This window comes from Mesoplodon densirostris, chromosome 10 (assembly GCF_025265405.1).
Source record: "Mesoplodon densirostris isolate mMesDen1 chromosome 10, mMesDen1 primary haplotype, whole genome shotgun sequence".
In the NCBI taxonomy this organism is placed as follows: Eukaryota; Metazoa; Chordata; class Mammalia; order Artiodactyla; family Ziphiidae; genus Mesoplodon; species Mesoplodon densirostris.
This window is the reverse complement of record NC_082670.1, coordinates 105,081,705-105,102,904: the sequence shown is the minus strand read 5'-3', so window position 1 is coordinate 105,102,904 and position 21,200 is coordinate 105,081,705. Positions and strand designations below refer to the sequence as shown.

At 38.1% G+C, this 21,200-nt stretch overlaps 1 protein-coding gene across 2 annotated transcripts in view; it reads right to left on the bottom strand.

Annotated features, from left to right (window-relative positions):
• Nucleotides 1-21,200, bottom strand: part of PPARG (peroxisome proliferator activated receptor gamma) — a 70,431-nt gene that overhangs the window by 38,906 nt on the left and 10,325 nt on the right. For both annotated transcript variants that reach the window (XM_060111616.1, XM_060111617.1), the window contains 2 exons: nt 11,777-12,004; nt 10,243-10,412 (listed from right to left, as the gene is read on the bottom strand). In XM_060111616.1, coding sequence (XP_059967599.1) covers nt 10,243-10,412; nt 11,777-12,004 — 398 coding nt within the window. The remainder of the gene's footprint in view (nt 1-10,242; nt 10,413-11,776; nt 12,005-21,200) is intronic.

Below are 21,200 nucleotides of genomic sequence, written 5' to 3'. Positions count from 1 at the left end.
TTTGTTTGTTTGTTTGTTTGTTTTGTTATTAATGTTTTGGAGAGTTTTCCCTACCTCTTGTGAGATCACTAATATCTCAAACGGTATGTCCTATGTAGGGTATGCTGGAAAGTTAAGCCTCTTTAATTCTCAAAGGGTTATAAGAAGCTTTGAATATTTAAAAGCCATTTTTCCCCCAATGATTCATACAAGGCTAAAGTACAGAACTGTTGTCACTGATAAATATTGGTGAGAAGTTTTGTTTTGATTTTTGCCATCGTGACCATATATATTTTATGATATCCTTGACTGCTTCTCTGATGTTCACTGTTAAAACCTAATATTAGTGGTTGAAAATGCTGCTTGGCTAGCTGACAGGTCCCAGAGTACTCACCTATTTGGCATGGTTGGAGAGGAAGGCTTTTTAATGTGAGAACTATGTTTTTTAAGCTTAACCCTTATAATGTAATTTTTTGTTTTGACTCCTATGATGTCTTTCAAAGTGTATCACATTCTTTTTGTAATGATTCCAGTGTTGAAGGGTAATCACTCTGTATATCATTTACGTACTGACTATGCACCTAAAATCTTGAATTAAATATATACAGACTCCAGCACAACCTTGGAATTTACTTTTACTTTTCTTTTAAGACTAAGTTCATGATAACCAACTGTTTTCTTGCAATTTGACTCTTTCAAGAAATCTAGAGAGGAAGATACAAGCCTCTCAGTGTTTCTTCTGTAAAATTATTTCTTGACTTGAAGAATGAAGCAGGCTTCTCAAAAGTTTCTTCATATTGCCAATAAAGAAACACTCTTTTTTATTGTGTCAGTGTCCATAAAATGATGTGCAATTTCAACAGCTCACAGTTCTGATTATCATGAAGTCTGTGAACTGGTGTGATGGAGATGCATCAGTCACCATTTCAGAAAATGGTTTTGTGTATATTTTTATTATAAAGTCTTCATATTTGCTTGTGAGAATGTAATGCCCATTTTTTGTTTTTTCTGCTTTAAAAAATATTTCTCCAACTGCTCCTTCATTGCTTTACAAGTAACAAAACTTCAGGTGCAATGAGACCTAAGAGTGGTACTGTTAAGTTTACAATGAGATTAAACGCCCTGTGTTGGACCTGCATTCAGCTTTATCATGAAATGGTATGGCCCACAGAGGGTGAATCAACGAGCTGCCACTGGCACATGGGAATATACTAAAAACTCTTTCTGAGGTAGGATACAAAAAATACATAGAAATACAAAAACAGATTACACTGTATTGTATGGTAGATTGTGCTTCCTTATGTCTTTAGCTAAGTCTATGGCTCTAAAATGATCTTTCACTAAAGGCACAAAAATATGATGAAAACCTACTAGAGAAAAAAATAAGTGTCCAATTTGTAAGCAATAAATGCCAGCTTTGCAAGCTGTAGAGTTTATTAGTCTTTCAGTAGCTACAGGTTATACATTACCTAAATCTGTAATGTTAATAACCAAATACTCCATCACTGTTTCCCTGTAATGCAAACCCAATCTTTTTATTCCTATCTGAATTTTGGCAAGGATCACCATCATAAACCTGTTCCACTGGCATTGTAAAGCTGTTTAAGAAGACTTACTGACAATTATCTTAAGGATTATAACTATTTTTTGCAATCCATAAATTAGGTTGCAGGTTTGTGGTCAACTGTATTTTAATTATGGGTATATCCCACATTCTACTGAAATGACAAATGTTAAATTGCCAAAGCACCTTTCAGAAAATACATACAGGTGAGTGTAACACATGTGTTAATTTCATTTTCACTGAGTATTGTTGATGAGCTAAGGTGATATCTTTGATTACTGATGGCCACTGGTCTAACTTAGCTGCATTCAGAGGGTGGCAGCAATTTTGTTTAACTCCATAGGACGCGCAGGCTCAGTGGCCATGGCTCATGGGCCCAGCCACTCCGCGGAATGTGGGATCTTCCCGGACCGGGGCATGAACCCGTGTCCCCTGCATCGGCAGGCGGACTCTCAACCACTGCACCATCAGGGAAGCCCATACCCCTTTACTCTTGTACAAATTGTTGAGGTTTCCAAGGAGCTTTTGTTTATGTGGGCTATACCTATTAGCATTGATCAGACTAGAAATAAAACCTGAGAAATTACTATGTACAAGAACACACAGGCCACATTCCATCAGGCATCAGAACTATGCTAACATTCCATGTCATGTAGTTTCTAGAACACTCCACTTACACTCCTGAGAGAATGAGAATGAAAAAGGTAAATAACAACTTATTATTATTATGAAAATAGCGTCAACCTCATGGGTGTCTTGAAAGGGTCTTAGGGACCCCATTCCCAGACCACAATTTGAGAACTGATGACTGATACTTGGAGAAGCCAAATTACATTATTCCTCTAACATTTTTCTTGTTCTTATCTTTAAAATGACCAGATGTCTATTTTCCCTTCCAAGGATAGCATAACCTTCCTTGCATTTTAGTCTAGGAAGTCTGTAATCCATATTTTGGATGGTTTCCAAGTTACTGCAGGTTACTTTACAATACTGTTAATTTTTTTCTACTGCTTTTCTTTATTTGTTTATCTCTGGTAGGTGAAGGACTCCCCTAGATTCGTCAGGTTTTAAGTGTTTATTCTCCATTTTTGCCTTAGAACATTTCTGTTTGTAACTCGAGGGCACTTGGGTTTTCTCCTCCCTGTTTTCTTTTTGCTACTTTTCCTCTTTGCTTTCTTTTACCTTCTAAGTTTTTATGCCCTCAGAACTTAGCTTCTTACAATATTTGTCTTTCAGTTTTTAGCTGTTCTCAGAAATCTTAAAACTCTCTACAGGCAGAAGCAAGAAGAACAACAATCCTGCAGCCTGTGGAACAAAAACCACATTCACAGAAAGATAGACAAGATGAAAAGGCAGAGGGCTATGTAACAGATGAAGGAACAAGATAAAACCCCAGAAAAACAACTAAATGAAGTGGAGATAGACAACCTTCCAGAAAAAGAATTCAGAATAATGATAGTGAAGATGATCCAGGACCTCGGAAAAAGAATGGAGGCAAAGATCGAGAAGATGCAAGAAATGTTTAACAAAGACCTAGAAGAATTAAAGAACAAACAAACAGAGATGAACAATACAATAACTGAAATGAAAAATACACTAGAAGGAATCAATAGCAGAATAACTGAGGCAGAAGAACTGATAAGTGACCTGGAAGACAGAATGGTGGAATTCACTGCTGCAGAACAGAATAAAGAAAAAAGAATGAAAAGAAATGAAGGCAGCCTAAGAGACACCTCTGGGACAACATTAAACGCAACAACATTCGCATTATAGGGGTCCCAGAAGGAGAAGAGAGACAGAAAGGACCTGAGAAAATATCTGAAGAGATTATACTCGAAAACTTCCCTAACATGGGAAAGGAAATAGCCACCCAAGTCCAGGAAGCACAGAGAGTCCCATACAGGATAAACCCAAGGAGAAACATGCAGAGACACATAGTAATAAAATTGGCAAAAGTCAAAGACAAAGAAAAATTATTGAAAGCAGCAAGGGAAAAACAACAAATAACATACAAGGGAACTCCCATAAGGTTAACAGCTGATTTCTCAGCAGAAATGCTACAAGCCAGAAGGGAGTGGCATGATATACTTAAAGTGATGAAAGGAAAGAACCTACAACCAAGATTACTCTACCCGGCAAGGATCTCATTCAGATTCGATGGAGAAATCAAAAGCTTTACAGACAAGCAAGAGCTAAGAGAATTCAGCACCACCGAACCAGCTCTACAACAAATGCTAAAGGAACTTCTCTAAGTGGGAAACAGAAGAGAAGAAAAGGACCTACAAAAACAAACCCAAAACAATTAAGAAAATAGTCATAGGAACATACATATCAATAATTACCTTAAACGTGAATGGATTAAATGCTCCAACCAAAAGACACAGGCTTGCTGAATGGATACAAAAACAAGACCCATATATATGCTGTCGACAAGAGACCCACTTCAGACCTAGGGACACATACAGACTGAATGTGAAGGAATGGAAAAACGTATTCCATGCAAATGGAAATCAAAAGAAAGCTGGAATAGAAATACTCCTATCAGATAAAATAGACTTAAAATAAAGAATGTTACAAGAGACAGGAAGGACACTACATAATGACCAAGGGATCAATCCAAGAAGAAGATATAACTATTCTAAATATAGGAGCACCTCAATACATAAGGCAACTGCTAACAGCTATAAAAGAGGAAATCGACAGTAACACAACAATAGTGGGGGGTTTTAACACCTCACTTACACCAATGGTCAGAGATCATCCAAAATGAAAATAAATAAGGAAACAGAAGCTTTAAATGACACAATAGACCAGATAGATTTAATTGATATTTATAGGACATTCCATCCAAAAACAGCAGATTACACCTCTCAAGTGTGCATGGAACATTCTCCAGGATAGATCACATCTTGGGTCACAAACCAATCCTCAGTAAATTTAAGAAAATTGAAATCATATCAATCATCTTTTCTGATCACAGTGCTATGAGATTAGAAATGAATTACAGGGGAAAAAAACGTAAAAAACACAAACACATGGAGGCTAAACAATACGTTACTAAATAACCAAGAGATCACTGAAGAAATCAAAAAATACCTAGAGACAAATGACAATGAAAACATGATGATCCAAAACCTATGGGATGCAGCAAAAGCAGTTCTAAGAGGGAATTTTATAGCTATACAAGCCTACCTCAAGAAACAAGAAAAATCTCAAATAAACAATCTAACCTTACACCTGAAGGAACTAGAGAAAGAAGAACAAACAAAACCCAAAGTTAGCAGAAGGAAAGAAATCATAAAGATCAGAGCAGAAATAAATGAAATACAAACAAAGAATACAATAGCAAAGATCAATAAAACTAAAAGCTGGTTCTTTAAGCAGATAAACAAAATTGATAAACCATTAGCCAGACTCATTAAGAAAAAGAGGGAGAGGACTCAGATCAATAAAATTGGAAATGAAAAAGGAAAAGATACAACAGACACCGCAGAAATACAAAGCATCCTAAGAGACTACTACAAGCAACTCTATGCCAATAAAATAGACAACCTGGAAGAAATGGACAAATTCTTAGAAAGGTATAACCTTCCAAGACTGAACCAGGAAGAAATAGAAAATATGAACAGACAAATCACAAGTAATGAAATTGAAACTGTGATTTAAAATCTTCCAACAAACAAAAGTCCAGGACCAGATGGCTTCACAGGTGAATTCTATCAAACATTTAGAGAAGAGCTAATGCCCATCCTTCTCAAACTCTTCCAACAAATTGCAGAGGAAGGAACACTCCCAAACTCATTCTATGAGGCCACCATCACCCTGATACCAAAACCAGACAAAGATACTACAAAAAAAGAAAATTACAGACCAATATCACGGATGAATATAGATGCAAAAATCCTCAACAAAATACTAGCAAACATAATCCAACAACACATTAAAAGGATCATACAAGATGATCAAGTGGGATTTATCCCAGGGATGCAAGGATTCTTCAATATACACAAATCAATCAATATGATACACCACATTAACAAATTAAGGAATAAAAACCATATGATCATCTCAATAGATGCAGAAAAAGCTTTTACAAAATTCAACACCCATTTATGATAAAAACTCTCCAGAAAGTGGGCAAAGAGGGAACCTACCTCAACATAATAAAGGCCATATATGACAAACCCACAGCAAACATCATTCTCAAGGGTGAAAAATGAAAGCATTTCCTCTAAGATCAGGAACAAGACAAGGATGTCCACGCTCACCACTATTATTCAACATAGTTTTGGAAATCCTAGCCATGGCAATCAGAGAAGAAAAAGAAATAAAAGGAATACAACTTGGAAAAGAAGAAGTAAAACTGCCACTGTTTGCAGATGACATGATACTATACATAGAGAATCCTAAAAATGCCACCAGAAAACTACTAGAGCTAATCAATGAATTTGGTAAAGTTGCAGGATACAAAATTAATGCACAGAAATCTCTTGCATTCCTATACACTAATGATGAAAAATCTGAAAGAGAAATTAAGGAAACACTCCCTTATACCACTGTAACAAAAAGAATAAAATACCTAGGAATAAACCTACTTAGGGAGACAAAAGACCTGTATGCAGAAAACTATAAGACACTAATGAAAGAAATTAAAGATGATACCAACAGATGGAGAGATATACCATGTTCTTGGATTGGAAGGATCAATACTGTGAAAATGACTATACTACCCAAAGCAATCTACAGATTCAATGCAATCCCTATCAAATTACCAATGGCATTTTTCACAGAACTAGAACAAAAAATCTTAAAATTTGTATGGAGACACAAAAGACCCTGAATAGCCAAAGCAGTCTTGAGGGAAAAAATCAGAGCTGGAAGAATTAGACTCCCTGACTTCAGACTATACTACAACGCTACAGTAATGAAGACAATATGGTACTGGCACAAAAACAGAAACATAGATCAATGGAACAAGATAGAAAGCCCAGAGATAAACCCACGCACCTATGGTCAACTAATCTATGACAAAGGAGGCAAGGATATACAATGGAGAAAAGACAGTCTCTTCAATAAGTGGTGCTGGGCAAACTGGACAGCTACATGTAAAAGAATGAAATCAGAACACTCCCTAACACCACACACAAAAAGAAACTCAAAATGGATTCGAGACCTAAATGTAAGACTGGACACTATAAAACTCTTAGAGGAAAACATAGGAAGAACACACTTTGACATAAATCACAGCAAGATCTTTTTTTTTTTTTTTGCGGTACGCGGGCCTCTCACTATTGTGGCCTCTCCCGTTGCGGAGCACAGGCTCTGGACGCGCAGGCTCGGCGGCCATGGCTCACGGGCCCAGCCGCTCTGCGGCATGTGGGATCTTCCTGGACCGGGGCAGGAACCCGTGTCCCTTGCATCGGCGGGCGGACTCTCAACCAGTGCGCGACCAGGGAATCCCACAGCAAGATCTTTTTTGATCCACCTCATAGAGTAATGGAAATAAAACCAAAAATAAACAAATGGGACTTAATGAAACTTAAAAGCTTTTGCACAGAAAAGGAAACCATAAACAAGACGAAAAGACAACCCTCAGAATGGGAGAAAATATTTGCAAACGAATCAACAGACAAAGGGTTAATCTCCAAAATATATAAACACCTCATGCAGCTCAATATTAAAGAAACAAACAACCCAATCCAAAAATGGGCAGAAGACCTAAATAGACATTTTTCCAAAGAAGACATACAGATGGCTAAGAATCACATGAAAAGCTGCTCAACATCACTAATTATTAGAGAAATGCAAATCAAAACTACAATGAGGTATCACCTCACACCAGTTAGAATGGGCATCATCAGAAAATGTACAAACAACAAATGCTGGAGAGGGTGTGGAGAAAGGGAACCCTCTTGCACTGTTGGTGGGAATGTAAATTGATACAGCCACTATGGAGAACAGTATGGAGGTTCTTTAAAAAACTAAAAATAGAATTGCCATATGATCCAGCAATCCCACTACTGGGCATATACCCAGAGAAAACCATAATTCAAAAAGACACATGCACCCCAATGTGCATTGCAGCACTATTTACAATAGCCAGGACATGGAAGCAAACTAAATGCCCATCGACAGACGAATGGATAAAGATGTGGTACATATATACAATGGAATATTACTCAGCCATAAAAAGGAACGAAATTGGGTCATTTGTTGAGACGTGGATGGATGTAGAGACTGTCATACAGAGTGAAGTAAGTCAGAAAGAGAAAAACAAATATCGTATATTAACGCATGTAGGTGGAACCTAGAAAAATGGTACAGATGAACCGGTTTGCAGGGCAGAAGTTGAGACACAGATGTAGAGAACAAACGTATGGACACTAAGGTGGGAAAGCCACGGGGGGATGGTGGTGGTGGTGTGATGAATTGGGCGATTGGTATTGACATGTATACACTGATGTGTATAAAATTGATGACTAATAAGAACCTACTGTATAAAAAAATAAAATTAAATTTAAAAAATTTAAAAAAAAATTTCAGAAAGAAAAAAAAACCTCTCTACAAATATCTGATGAATAGAATCACAGTGAAACTATTTGTTTAAGCCTTCTAGTTTTCTAAGTGTTTTACCAGCCCATAAAAATAATAATTTATTGTGGAAACTTAACCAACCAGACTTTTATTTATTTATCAGCATAAATTACCGAGATGACCAAAAGTGAATGATTTCTTTGGGTATTTCTCAGAATTTAGCCACAATTTACTCAAAATTATATAAATCTAACTCAACAAAATGACATGTTCTTACTACTCCTTGGGAACATAATGATTTCATATAAGATCACAGATATTTTAGTTTGGTTTCAATCACAGAATGAATGGGTTTTCGTGTTTTAAACGAAAGCCATCTCTTGCCAGTAGTATTTCAAGGAGTCATTTTGGAATTTTAGAACTTAGAGATGAATAAGAAGCCCTTGGGGAGCTAATCTAACCAAGTTGTTTTACACACGAGGTGTCTGAGGGCTGAAGTGCTCATGTGATTGGTTAGGGAACTTGGGCAAGTGGCCAGGTGACCACTAGCTTGTCTCTTTCACTTTATTAAGTTGCCTTCGGAGTAATAAACTATTGGACTGAAGAGGTTTTAGAGATCATCTAATTCAACACCATCATTTTATAGATGTGAAAACTTAGGCAGAATATGGTTTAAAAATGATAATATGCAAAAGCATCTTGCACAATATCTGGCACATAGTAGAAATTCAGTAAATATTAACTTCCTTTTTTGGTCCATGGTCCAGTTAGGAACCCAGATATTCTAACACCTACCTAACTGCTGTCATATATCTTTATTCTGAACAAAAAGGCCCAACTGAGGATTGAATCTCATCTTACCTTTTATAAGCAGCATTATTTTATAAGGTAAGTATTTATGAATAATTTATTCTGAGCCCTGGAGTATATAATAAGTACTATTCGATTACTATTTTATTCATTGAGCCTATTAGAATTAATTCTTTTAAAAGACTAACTACATTTTAAAATATGAGTAGAGGGACTTCCCTGGTGGCACAGTGGTTAAGAATCCGCCTGCCAATGCATAGGACACAGGTTCGAGCCCTGGCCCAGGAAGATCCCACATGCCGTGGAGCAGCTAAGCCCGTGTGCCACAACTATGGAGCCTGTGCTCTAGAGCCCGTGAGCCACAATTACTGAGTCTGCGTGCCTCAACTACTGAAGCCTGCGCGCCTAGAACCCTGTGCTCCGCAACAAGAGAAGCCACCACAGTGAGAAGCCCACGCAATACAATGAAGAGCAGCCCCCGCTCACCACAACTAAAGAAAGCCCGCGCACAGCAATGAAGACACAATGCAGCCAAATAAATACATTAATTAATTAAATAAATTTAAAAAATAAAAATAAAATAAAATGAGTAGATTAACATTTTCTTAATAATTGGGCAGAATATTACTAAATTAACTTTCCAAAATACCCTTTTTCACAAAGAAAAGAGGTGAGGAGAAAGAGTACCTCCTTTCCAAAATAGTTACATCGCTTTGCCTGCTCATAACACATAGCTCAAACTGATGCTGGAATAAGAAAGCACAGAGCATTGGTTTAGGAGTCATAAGATATATGTTCTGGACCTGGCTCTGCCACTTACTGATGGATGACGATGGGCAAGTCTCACTGATTCATGATTTCTACACCTGTAAAGTGGCCATAAATAAGCTTGACTTTATAGGACCGTGCTAAGGCTCAAATGAAGATTATCTATCTATCTGTCTATCTATCTATCGGGTCTTACATACACAGAATATTCCATGGTATAGTGAAAAACAATAATAGAATATTCAGGAAATCCGGGTACTGGTCTGGGTCAGCTCATCACTGTCTTTCCATGATACCTTGAACAAGTGACTTTTTTTTTTTTTTTTAAATCTGCAAAATGCAAGGTTCAAATTAGATGGTGCTGCATAGGACCACTTTGGAAAAAGGGAAGTGAGGCAAAGCAGCCTTGCTTTGAACAATTTTCTTAGGTTTTCAAGTATTATATCATTTGAAGAATGGGCTTTACCAAAAATATTTAAAACCTTGACAATGTTAATTCAGTTCTTTGCCATCTGTTTGCAACAGGAAATGACATAATAGGTACATTTTCAGCAAATTATTTCAAAAAAGAAAAAATTTTTTTTTACCTTGCATCCTTCACAAGCATGAACTCCATAGTGGAACCCTGAAGCTTTATCCCCACAGACACGGCATTCAATTGCCATGAGGGAGTTGGAAGGCTCTTCGTGAGGCTTATTGTACAGCTGAGTCTTTTCAGAATAGTAAGGTGGGGATGCAGGCTCCACTTTGATTGCACCTGTGTATAGAAAAACATGAGCAGGTAATTATCACATGAAAAACTGCTCAACAAGCAACAGGGCAAGTCACTATAGTACACCTTACTGCCATTATTTTATTATTTAAGTTAGATGAACTATGGAACATGAAAAATACACAGGAAAAAGTAGGCTTTGTAATCACAGGCAAGTCGCAACACCTCTGAGCCCCACCTGTGAAAAAAATGGGGTTAACTTTGTGGTTAACTTTTAACTTTGTGGTTCTATGACTGTCTACTACCTCGTAATACTAAAGCTCTAACAGGCAACATATGGTATTTGAGATCATTAAGGTTATTTTGCTACGTAATGTGCTGTATTTGGCATTCGTGACAATATTAAATTATACATTTTAATTTAAATGTTGCATTTTAGAAGTGTTTTAAAACCACTCTTGCAAAGGAAACAGAAGGAACACTGCCATGAAAAGGTATGGTAAGCCCAGCTTGAGGGTACATGAAAAATAAGAGACCAGGTTCCCATCAATGTTGAGTCAGAAAAGATGGTTTGTAAAATGATCTCTGATAGAGAGAGGCACTATGGAAGGCAAGCACTATCTTTCCGTTGGTCAGGATCAGGCCTGTTAAATTTTCATATCAGGCTCCAACTGAAAGCCACACCTATAAATATAACCAAGTATATCATTTATCTTAAAAAAAAAACTAGAACTACAGGAAGTTCTTACTTATTTTCAAGTAATGGCTGCAGTTACATGGTGGTGGCTCTGGAAACACAGCATATCAGCAAAGAGATAAAAATCAAGGAAAGAGCATCACAGAAATTTAATCTTGAAAAGTGCAGTTTTAGTTTTTCTTGAGTCTGATGGCTTGATGTGAATTGCGTTAATGGCATGGAGATTTATCAACAGCCTACAGTGTCAACATTTAAATTTGTGCTGAAAAATAGGTTTCACTGTAAGCTGTTCAAACTGCAGAATTAGTAAAGATGCAATAGTGATTTAGAGATAAGTTATAAAAAGTGACAAAATGTTCCTTATCTACTTACAAGTGGAAAAAAGAATTCAAAGTTTGGGGGGGATAGACTCTTAGCCTGAGATGCACCTGGCAAGGTAATCATGCTGGAAAATGTCCCTGAGAAGGAAAGAAGGAAAGAAAGGAGGCAGGAAGGAAGGAAGGGGCAGAGAAAGATGATCTGGGGTGTTCACACACTACCTTCGCTTTTGGTCAATTATAAATGCCCACTACTTCATGGATAAATGGGTGAATAAATGAATGGTAAACGGCTTCACTATAGGCTTTAGTCTCTGGAGCATTTACCCCAGTGTGAATGAGAGATTAGTCCAATTCTAGTCTCAGTAGTCTGAAAAGTGAAATAAACCTCATACTTTGGTACTCTTGGAGTTTCAGGTCATACTTATAATCCGCAACCATTGGGTCAGCTCTTGGGAACGGAATGTCTTCATAGTGTGGAGCAGAAATGCTGGAGAAATCAACGGTGGTGAAGGGCTTGATGTCAAAGGAGTGGGAGTGGTCGTCCATCACAGAAAGATCCACGGAGCTGATCCCAAAGTTGGTGGGCCAAAACGGCATCTCTGTGTCCACCATGGTAATTTCTGAAATGGAGAAAAGAATAGCTATGACGTTAGTCCTGGAGGACAGTGCCATCTTGTAAAGATCCACAGAAAGGGAACAGAAAGAGTCTTGGGTCAAGTGACGTCACCTAGGTGATCATGAGGAGAGAAGAGAACATAGCCACCTTCTTAGTGCCATCCAGGCTGTTGAACTAATGGAGGGAAGTCACCCCTTACCTGGACATCACAGTTGAGGACCCTCTAATAGTGTCACGTGTATGGCACACCCATATCAATGTCCTACAAACAGCCCTGCTCTCATCAGAGCAGGATGACTTTCCTAAGGGTATCTGGGAATGGGCCTCTTGTTTTTTCCCAGCAAGCAGAGAGCTAAAGAATGTAGCTCTCAAAGGCTGACTCTTGCAAGAGGTTAAAGATTCCAGCTGTGGTCTTCATAAGAAAAACAAAGCGCCTTGAAAACACAAATAAGGAGACTAGTGCTGTGAATGTGCTTCAGTGGTTCCAAGAGGACTCATCAGGCACGGTTTGGGTTCACATGTCTGAATATCTACATGAATAAGTACCCAAACAACTTGAAGTTATCTGTGTTACAGTACAAACGCTACACTGGTGATAGCTTAAAGGTCATACGGGGTCTCAATGACATCCAGAAAAAAGTGTGTGCTCCTAATGACAGGGGCAGCCACTGAACAAATTTCATCTAAACCTACCTAACACACGTCACTCCATTTACTTTGCCCATCTCCTCAGCATGCTTATTTTCTATTTCTCTAGCCATTTTTCTTAGTATATATTACTTTCCTATCAAAATACACCTCTCTTGTCTCAACTGCAATATCCACAAAAGTGGGTTCATCAACTATTTCTCATCAGGCCTATTGCAAAGTTCTTCTGTAGACAAAGTAAAGGTTGACTGAGTTAAAGTTAGTGTATATGCTTCTGTATGAATACTGGGAAATGAAAATAAGGATGCAAAAAACGTCTGGGTTGCAAGAAAAATTGTTTGCTCATCATTTTACTGGTTTATTTTTGTTTCACTTTTAACATATGACTTCAGTGACTGCCTGCCAACCAATGTCAGGCTTCTCAACACAGGAATCATATCCCTAGGGGTCATTTATTTTATTGAAAAGTTTCAGGGCAAATTTTAATGATAAAATAGTTATTTATGTGTAAATAAACAGAGCAAAAAATTCATGTGATTTTAAAGATATACTATGAAACTCCTAAAAAAAAACTTTATACTTGTAGTACATTTCACGGCTAAAAGAACACTATTTAAAAAAAAATAGACTATTTTAAAAGCAGCTTTAGGTTTACTTAAAAATTGAGCAGAAACTACAAAGTTCTCATATACCCTTTTCCCTTTCTCCCTCCCCCGCAAACCCTGAAACACAGAGTTTCCCCTATTATTAACATGCATTTCCCCTATTATTAATGCTTGCATTAGTGTGGTGTGCTTGCTGACAAAACTGATGAACCAAGAGTGATACAGTATGATGAACTAAAACCCACAGCTTACAGTAGAATCCATTCTCTGTGTTGTTCATTCCATGGTTTTGACAAATGCGTAATGTCAAGTATCCACCATCACAGTAGCACACAGGATGGTTTCACTGCTCTAAACACCCGCCTTGCTCCACCTATTCACCCCTCCCCTCCTCCCCCGAGAACACTGACTTTGTTGTCCTCTTCTACTAAGGGCAATTTTTGGTGGAAAAGCAGGGGAAGCACTGACCTACATCATAAATTGAAAAGTCTTTGCGTGGCATTCAAGGCCCTCCCTGACAGTCTGACTTACTTTTTCAGTGTCATTTTCCACTCGGGATCCCAGACCTCACCCCCATTCTCATCAGTCCTGTGCTTGGGCGCATCACACTGTGTGCCCAGGGCAGACACTCTGCACTGTCTAGTCCGCTCATCTCTGTTCATGCTGCTTCCTGAAGCTGTTCATCCTCCCCCTGTCCCTCAGCACCACCCGTCACAATTCCCGTCTGTCTTTCCCACGGTAGTGGGGAATCCCACACTGGTCCAAATGCTACTTTCTCCATGAAACCTTCCATGAATTCTCCAACTTAAAAACACTCTCCATTCTCCGTGTTCCCACAGCACTGAGTACCTCTCTTTCCCTCTGGTATAATTATTTGGATAAATATCTCCGCTGTTAGATTTCCAGTTCTGGAGCAAAGGACAGGGTCTTATTATTCTGTTTTCCTTTTAGGCCTTATGCGTAGTTGTTGTTTACTAAATGCTTGCCAACTGAGTGATCATATTTTATAGGGAAGGAAAGAACAAGTATTCATTTTTCTGTGAAAATGGAAAAAATAAAGATACTTTCTCAGTGGTTTAGTTTTGCTAAGACTTAAGCTCCCCAGAAAAGATGTAATCTTCAATATCATAAATGAAATACAGCTTAAGCTGTAACTCCTCCTCTCAACAACGTATACTCAGTTTTTCTCTTCTGATAATTGCAGGAGGAAGATTAGCGTACTAATACATAGTACGCTATGTATTTTCTACATAGAAAGGACAAAGTAAGAAAGAAGAACAGTTTGCCTCTTCATCTCTATGAAAACATATTATCCCAGTAGACACTTTCCTTCCCCTCTTTCCCTTCTCCCTGTCCTCTTACTCTGGGACATCTTGACCTAAACAATATTACTCCACAGGGGCCATGGTTACTGGGAGGCACAGTGGTTCCCTAGACATTTTATTTTGACTTAAAGATGGGGTCCAGGGAGCCTGCTTCTAATTTTGTCTCCAGAAAACATAAGCTACTGTTTCTGCCAAGCTGTAAGTTGAGTAGGTGTTTTTCGTTACTCCATGCAATTACTCATGAAAGAACAAATGAACAAAATGCTTGCATGGACAACAGTCCTTCTCAGGGATAAGTAACAGTGTCTTAACTTTCCAGCTGGGTGACAGGAGTGCACTGCGTCAGGCACATCATTAATTTCACAGCCTTTGGTGTGTTTCAAGCAGGCAGGAGTCTTGAGGCAGACGCTGTGGGGAAGGACGTAGACGTGTGCCATTTATCTCAGACCTTCACCTTGGCTTTAAACTCTACAATACTCAACGAGCAGACTTCACAACACGCCAAAGTATAATGTAGGTCAAACAAAAAGACGTATCATGCAAAAATACAGCAACTTCTCTCATCTGAGAGGCATCATTATTTGGGAGTATGGAAGTGGGTCAGAAAAGATGTTAAATGATAAAGATCAAGCACTAGAACTATACAGTTTACCTTTGGGGTTCTACGTTGTCCCTTATGAAAAGAAAAGAAAAACTTCTGCTAGAAGGTCTGGGCAAGTGCTGCACCTCCTTAATAATGGCATTAGCTAATACTAATAGAACCCTAAATCTCTGCTAAGTATTATACCAAATACAATGCTTGCAGTGTCTTACTGAATGCTCACAATGGCCCTATGAGGCAGGTACACTTATAAATCCCCTTAAAGAAGAGGAAACTGAGGCACAGTTATGGAAATAACTTGCCTAAAACCACCCAGCTACTAAGGAGTACAGCTGGGTTATGAACCCAGATGGTCTAAAACTCCACAGCCCGCACACGTGACTTTCTAAACTTAATACTGATTAGAAAAACAAATCTCTTCCTGATGTTCTAGTTCTATATTAAATAACAATTAATTTCGAAGAACCTTCGCTGAACACCTATGATGTGCCAGGTACAGGGAGCTGGGGATGCACTATGAAGGGTGATTCTCAAATGGAAGCTTCATTGGAGAAACATGTTAAGCTGAACAAGAGTGGGTGCAGGAAAGAGCCTTTCCTACATGCCTAAAACTTACTAGCCTTGTTGGAAGTGACCTTAGAAAGACACTTAATCACCGATTTTTTTCAATCTCTTCTCATTTGTTTCAGTTCAAGGTCATGGTACTCATAAATATTATTCATCCAGCCCCTCCTTACTGATCTATTCAAATCACTTAGCAGTGTCAACTGACCTGTGAATTTCCTAATTCCTCTCCCATTACAAGAGCCGATATCCAGAGACAAAAATGACTCTGAAATGTCAGAGCAGAAAGGGCGTTCTGGAGATAATCTAAGCTCCTCATCTGGCAGTTGAAGAAAACCAGGCAAAGCGATGTGCTCAGGAGCTCAGGGCTAGAGGCCGAGTCCACGAGAGTCCAGGTTCTCTGTCTCCCGCCCCGGGCATCCTCCGCACTGCATTACGAAGTCGTTACCATGTGTAAATACGTTGAAAAGGGGACTTTTTAACCTATACCAATTTTCACAGATCCAGACTTCTTGGTCTTAACTAACACACAGGAATGACATCAAATTTATGAAGGAAAAACGTCTCATGCAAGGAGCCATTTACTGGTTGACAAATTAGAATAAAGAAATTGGTAGTAGAATTTGTTTCTAACAAAAGTAATAAACTCCGAATTCATCAAAAGGTTTAGGGAACAGTCTCATAAAGCGAGCATCGTATCTGTCCAAGTCTTTACATAATAAATACAGATGTATGTATTTTATTTGTTTGTTTGTTCGTTGCAGGTTGCTTTTCTGAACATTAACAACTGAAGATGGAGAGCTAGTAGCCAGTTAGAAGCCCGGGGTTTGAATCCCGACCTCTTTCTTGTCAATTTTGTGATCTCTTTATCCCTAATTATCCCCATCTGTAAATAATCATACTGCCAACCTCACAGAGTTGCTGTGAAGATTCAGTTAAATAATACATGTAAAGCATCCAGCATAGGGCCAGACAGTAAGTTCTCCATAAATGTAATTATTGGTTGTAGTGGTAACTTTTGTCACCAGAGTAACCAGAGTACTAGAATCATGTAAAAGGTAGGCTAAAAGCTCCCCAACGCTACCACTAGGGGACAGGAAAAGGAAGAAACAGCAGCAAAGTCCCATTGTTCAAACAGGATTACGCCTAAAACAGATGTCCTGTTTTAAAGGCCTCTGCAAAAGGAGAGTCCACAGCCTCTCTGGGTTACTCATTCCAATGCTAAATTGCTCTTCTGTAGCCAGGAAAGTCTATGTCTTATCTGGCATTTCCCCAACTGTGTTATACATATGTTAATTATGTTCCTTTTAAAATAATTAAAAAGAAAAAAATTTTGGTGGGCAAATAAACTTAGGAAATGCTAGGTGAAGCCAGTTTAAATGGGTCTACTGCAGGACTTCTTAGAATTATATGCTAATAATCCATGAGAATATACAAAAGAGAGGGGAGGATAGGGCATACAACGTTTGAGGAGTTTACCATCTGATGGAACAGAGTTTGTGAAATGATGGTCTAAACTATGTTGTTGGAGTTTGTACATTTTTCTTTCATTTTCTAAACATACAGTTATCATCCTCTGCATACTTGACCTTTACCACATGTACTTGAAAAGTTTTATTAAGTTATCCCTTAGGTTTTCTTTAACTTTAGAGTGACTAAGAGCAAGGATTTATGTTGGTTAAAACAACGAGAGAAAGGATTTCTAACTTAAACCACAGAGAAAGGAATCACTGTAAAGACTAATGCTCTTTTTACAGAGACTATCCTAAAAGCCTCCAGGCAGGAAAAAAAAAAAAAAAGTCCCCTAAAAAGGGTCAGGAATCAGAATGACACTGAACTGCTCAAGAGCAGCACCGGAAGCTAGAAAATCAACAGAGCAGTATTTTCAAAATTCAAAGAAAAAAATTATTTCCAACTTAGAATTTTATATTCAGCCAAACCATCACTCAAGTGTAAGAGGAGAATAAAGACATTTTCAGAAATATAAGACCTCAAAAAAAAGTCACCTCCCATGTGTTTTTTCCTACACCAGAGTTCGACACCAGAACAAAAAGGAAACATGGGATCCAGGAAGCAAAGGACTGAGGCACAGGAGAGAGGTGGAAGGAAGACCCAGGACAAGAGATCCTGAGCAGAACCTGTTCCTTGAGAAAATGGATCGGAGGAGGGCGGTGGCCTCATGAGGTTCCCTGAGAAACCGCAATGCCTGAGACATGCAAATGCCCACTTTGAGGGAGAGTTTGAGAATGAACTAGTGACAGGTATGGAGAAAACGAACAACAACAAAAGTGAGTAATTACTAATTAAAAAAAAAAAGAATGATTAACTCCAGAAACACAAACAGCTATTCAGGGTCAGAAGTAAAACTGTAGGGCCTTCCCTGCTGGTCCAGTGGTAAAGAATCTGCCTTCCAATGCAGGGGACGTGAGTTTGATCCCCCAAACTAAGCCCGCGCCCCAACACGAGAGCCCGTGAGTCACAAGCTACAGAGCCCACGTACCCTGGAGCCCACACGCCACAACTAGAGAGAAGCCTGTGTGCTGCAATGAAGACCCAATGCACCCCAAAAAAAAGTAAAACTGCAGTATACTGTCCAGCTCAATTGTAAGTGCACTTCCAAAATTACTGCGATGTAAACACAGACAACTAATTTCACCTGAAGTTACGAATAACCACACTGTGAGGGTGGGTTGCGGGAGAGAAGTGTACGTTTTGGGAAAGGGAGTGTGATGGCAAAGGGCTAAATTCTTATCTTCTGCAGCAGTAAGTCAGTGGGTAATGAACACAATTTTAAAAATAGCAGTATAAGCATGTTAAACATACAGCAGTAAAAACCAGGAGACATGTTTTAAAAAGTTAAAAATCATTGCCTCTGATAAGTGGGAACCAGGTGTAGGTTGAAGACTGCGGTTCTTCATTAAAAGCTTTGTACTACGATCTGACTTCTAAAACTGTGTACAAATATTACTTTGATAAAAGTAAAAATTAAGTTAAATATCTTTAAACTGCAGTATTTTCCCATGATTTCACCTAACAGAGGGAGCAAATATATTCCTTGCCTGGTTCCCAGTCCTCTTAAAAGGACTTATCATGCAATAACCTGGAAAAGTACAGAGAATTTTAATGTAGTTTCAAGTAAAATAAAGGAGTATCAGAAAATATTTTTGATACTTGATCAACAGATGACTGTCCTTGTGACTCAAGCACTTAAAAAATAAATTCTATCAAGTCATTTCTTTTCCTTCACTGGTATGATGAGCTTTAATCAGCAAAGGAAGAAAAAGACTCTGGACCCCATTAGCAGAAGTATAGTTTAATAGTAGCTAATTATTTTTAGGCAGTTATAGTATGACAGGCACTGTACGTCAGACCCATTACATATGTAATTTATAATTTGTTAATGTAAGTATAATTTAGAAATGCACATATAGTAATATAACTTACATATATAAATAGTCCTATGGGTTGTAAACAATTATAATTACTACCCAATAGACTGAAAACATTAGACAGAAAGAGGTAAGTGATTTGCCCAATACAACTAATAGGTATTGGAACTGGGGTTTGAATTCTGTCACAGTTTCTCTGAACACAGAACCTCTTATTTTGGACACCAGGAATTAAGAAAAGGATTAAAATTCCTTAGTGTGGAATTTTAGTGGATTCCTTAGTGTGTCATTTGTTTCTTTAATATAAGAAAATATGTTTTCATTGTGTTGTCTACTTAGACTATATTACAAACCAAATCCAGTGCTTCTGTCCTGGTGATACTCCTATCGATAGCCTTGGCAGAGGTTGAAAGCATTCTAATACGTATCTTTATATGCACATTTCTTTATAAAAAGCCAGAAGGTCTCATAGCAAATTTCCAAATTCAGACCAACAAAGGGCATATGATCAGCTTTAGAGAAGTCCATGTTAGTTTATGCTTTCTAAAAATTCATTTTCTCTTGCATGGGCCACATCTTGTTTAGATAGCTTGCTTAATCCAGTCCTGAGGTATCAGGGGACAGGAAAGATGATAGGATCATGCCCTCATCCAGAATGATCGTTTCTTCCACTACCTTAGCTGGAGATTCAAGTCCTCTTTCTCATCATGGTCAAACTAGTTCAAGGTTGGTTCTTCTGCTAAAACCACCTTCGCATGTTTCTAAAAGGAGACTTACTAAAAACTAGTCAGGACTAAGGCTAAATCTGTTGAACAGTTACTCTGGTTTAGCTGAAACTCTAGCCTTGCCTAGCACACACCAGCAGCCAGAGAAGACTGGTACTTAGGTCAGAAAAAAGGAACTGGAATGTTTCCCCCTGGCCAGCTCCTTCTGCACAATTTGGTTTTGGTTTTGCAGTGACTGGGGAAGGAAAATGGGAGAGAGGAGACCGAATGGAAAGGAAAAAAATGCAAGGAATGCTCCACAAGTTTGTAGCTACTTAGAAAGGAGGGAGCCACCAAAGATCTGCCAAAGGACTGTTTCTCCTTGCTTTGTCCACCCGTCAACCACTGTAAGGGTCCTCCTGCAACCAGGAAGAGATAGAGTGGGTAGGTGTTTTTAAAGAAAACTTTACTACTGAAGCATCTCTAATAGCCTGAAATTATGCTAGAGGGGAAAGCTGGCCTTACTCAGAGTTGTTTAGTCTGGCAAAGTGAGTGATACACTACGCTTCTGTTTACTCTTTTGTTTTCAATTTACTGTGCCAAGCACTCTTAATGAGAAGACAATGGTCTTAAGCTATACAAACTCTGAGAACAAAAGTGTCAAAACAGATGTAGCCAGATCACTTGTGGTTATGGGATGAAGTGCAGATTTTCACTAGCTATACTATATATTATCTTAAAACATACTGCCATGTGATATTAAAATATTCTTAGTAAGCACTTTTCATTCTAAGTCCTCCTCCTGAGCCATTATAGCATTATCAAAAATATTATACATGAAAACATTTGATACAATACAACACTCATCCATGAGTTCAAAAAACCTCTTCATTAGGAAGGATGAGAAACTTCACTAATCTGATAAAGAACAGCTATTTAAAAAAGACAAAAACCCTAAAGTAGCCATCATACTTGACAGTGAAATATCTAAGCCTTCCTTCTGAGATCAGGAATGAGATAAGGATACTAGTTATCATCAACACTGGAGATCCTATCCAATCCAACAACAACAACAACAACAAAAAGACACAGAATTAGAAAAGTAGAAGTAAAACCAACATTACTCACAGATGACATGATTGTATATATATATATATAAAAAAACCATTACAGTTAAAAGGAGAATTTAGCAAAGTTCCTGGATATAACGTTGATATTAAAAAATCAACTATATTTCTATAAGCCAGCAACAAACAGAAAATGACATTTTAAAATGATGTTTACAATAGCATCAAAACCATCAAACACCTAGGGAAAAAATCTAGCCAAATATGAGTACAATCTCTATGCTGAAAACTCAAAAG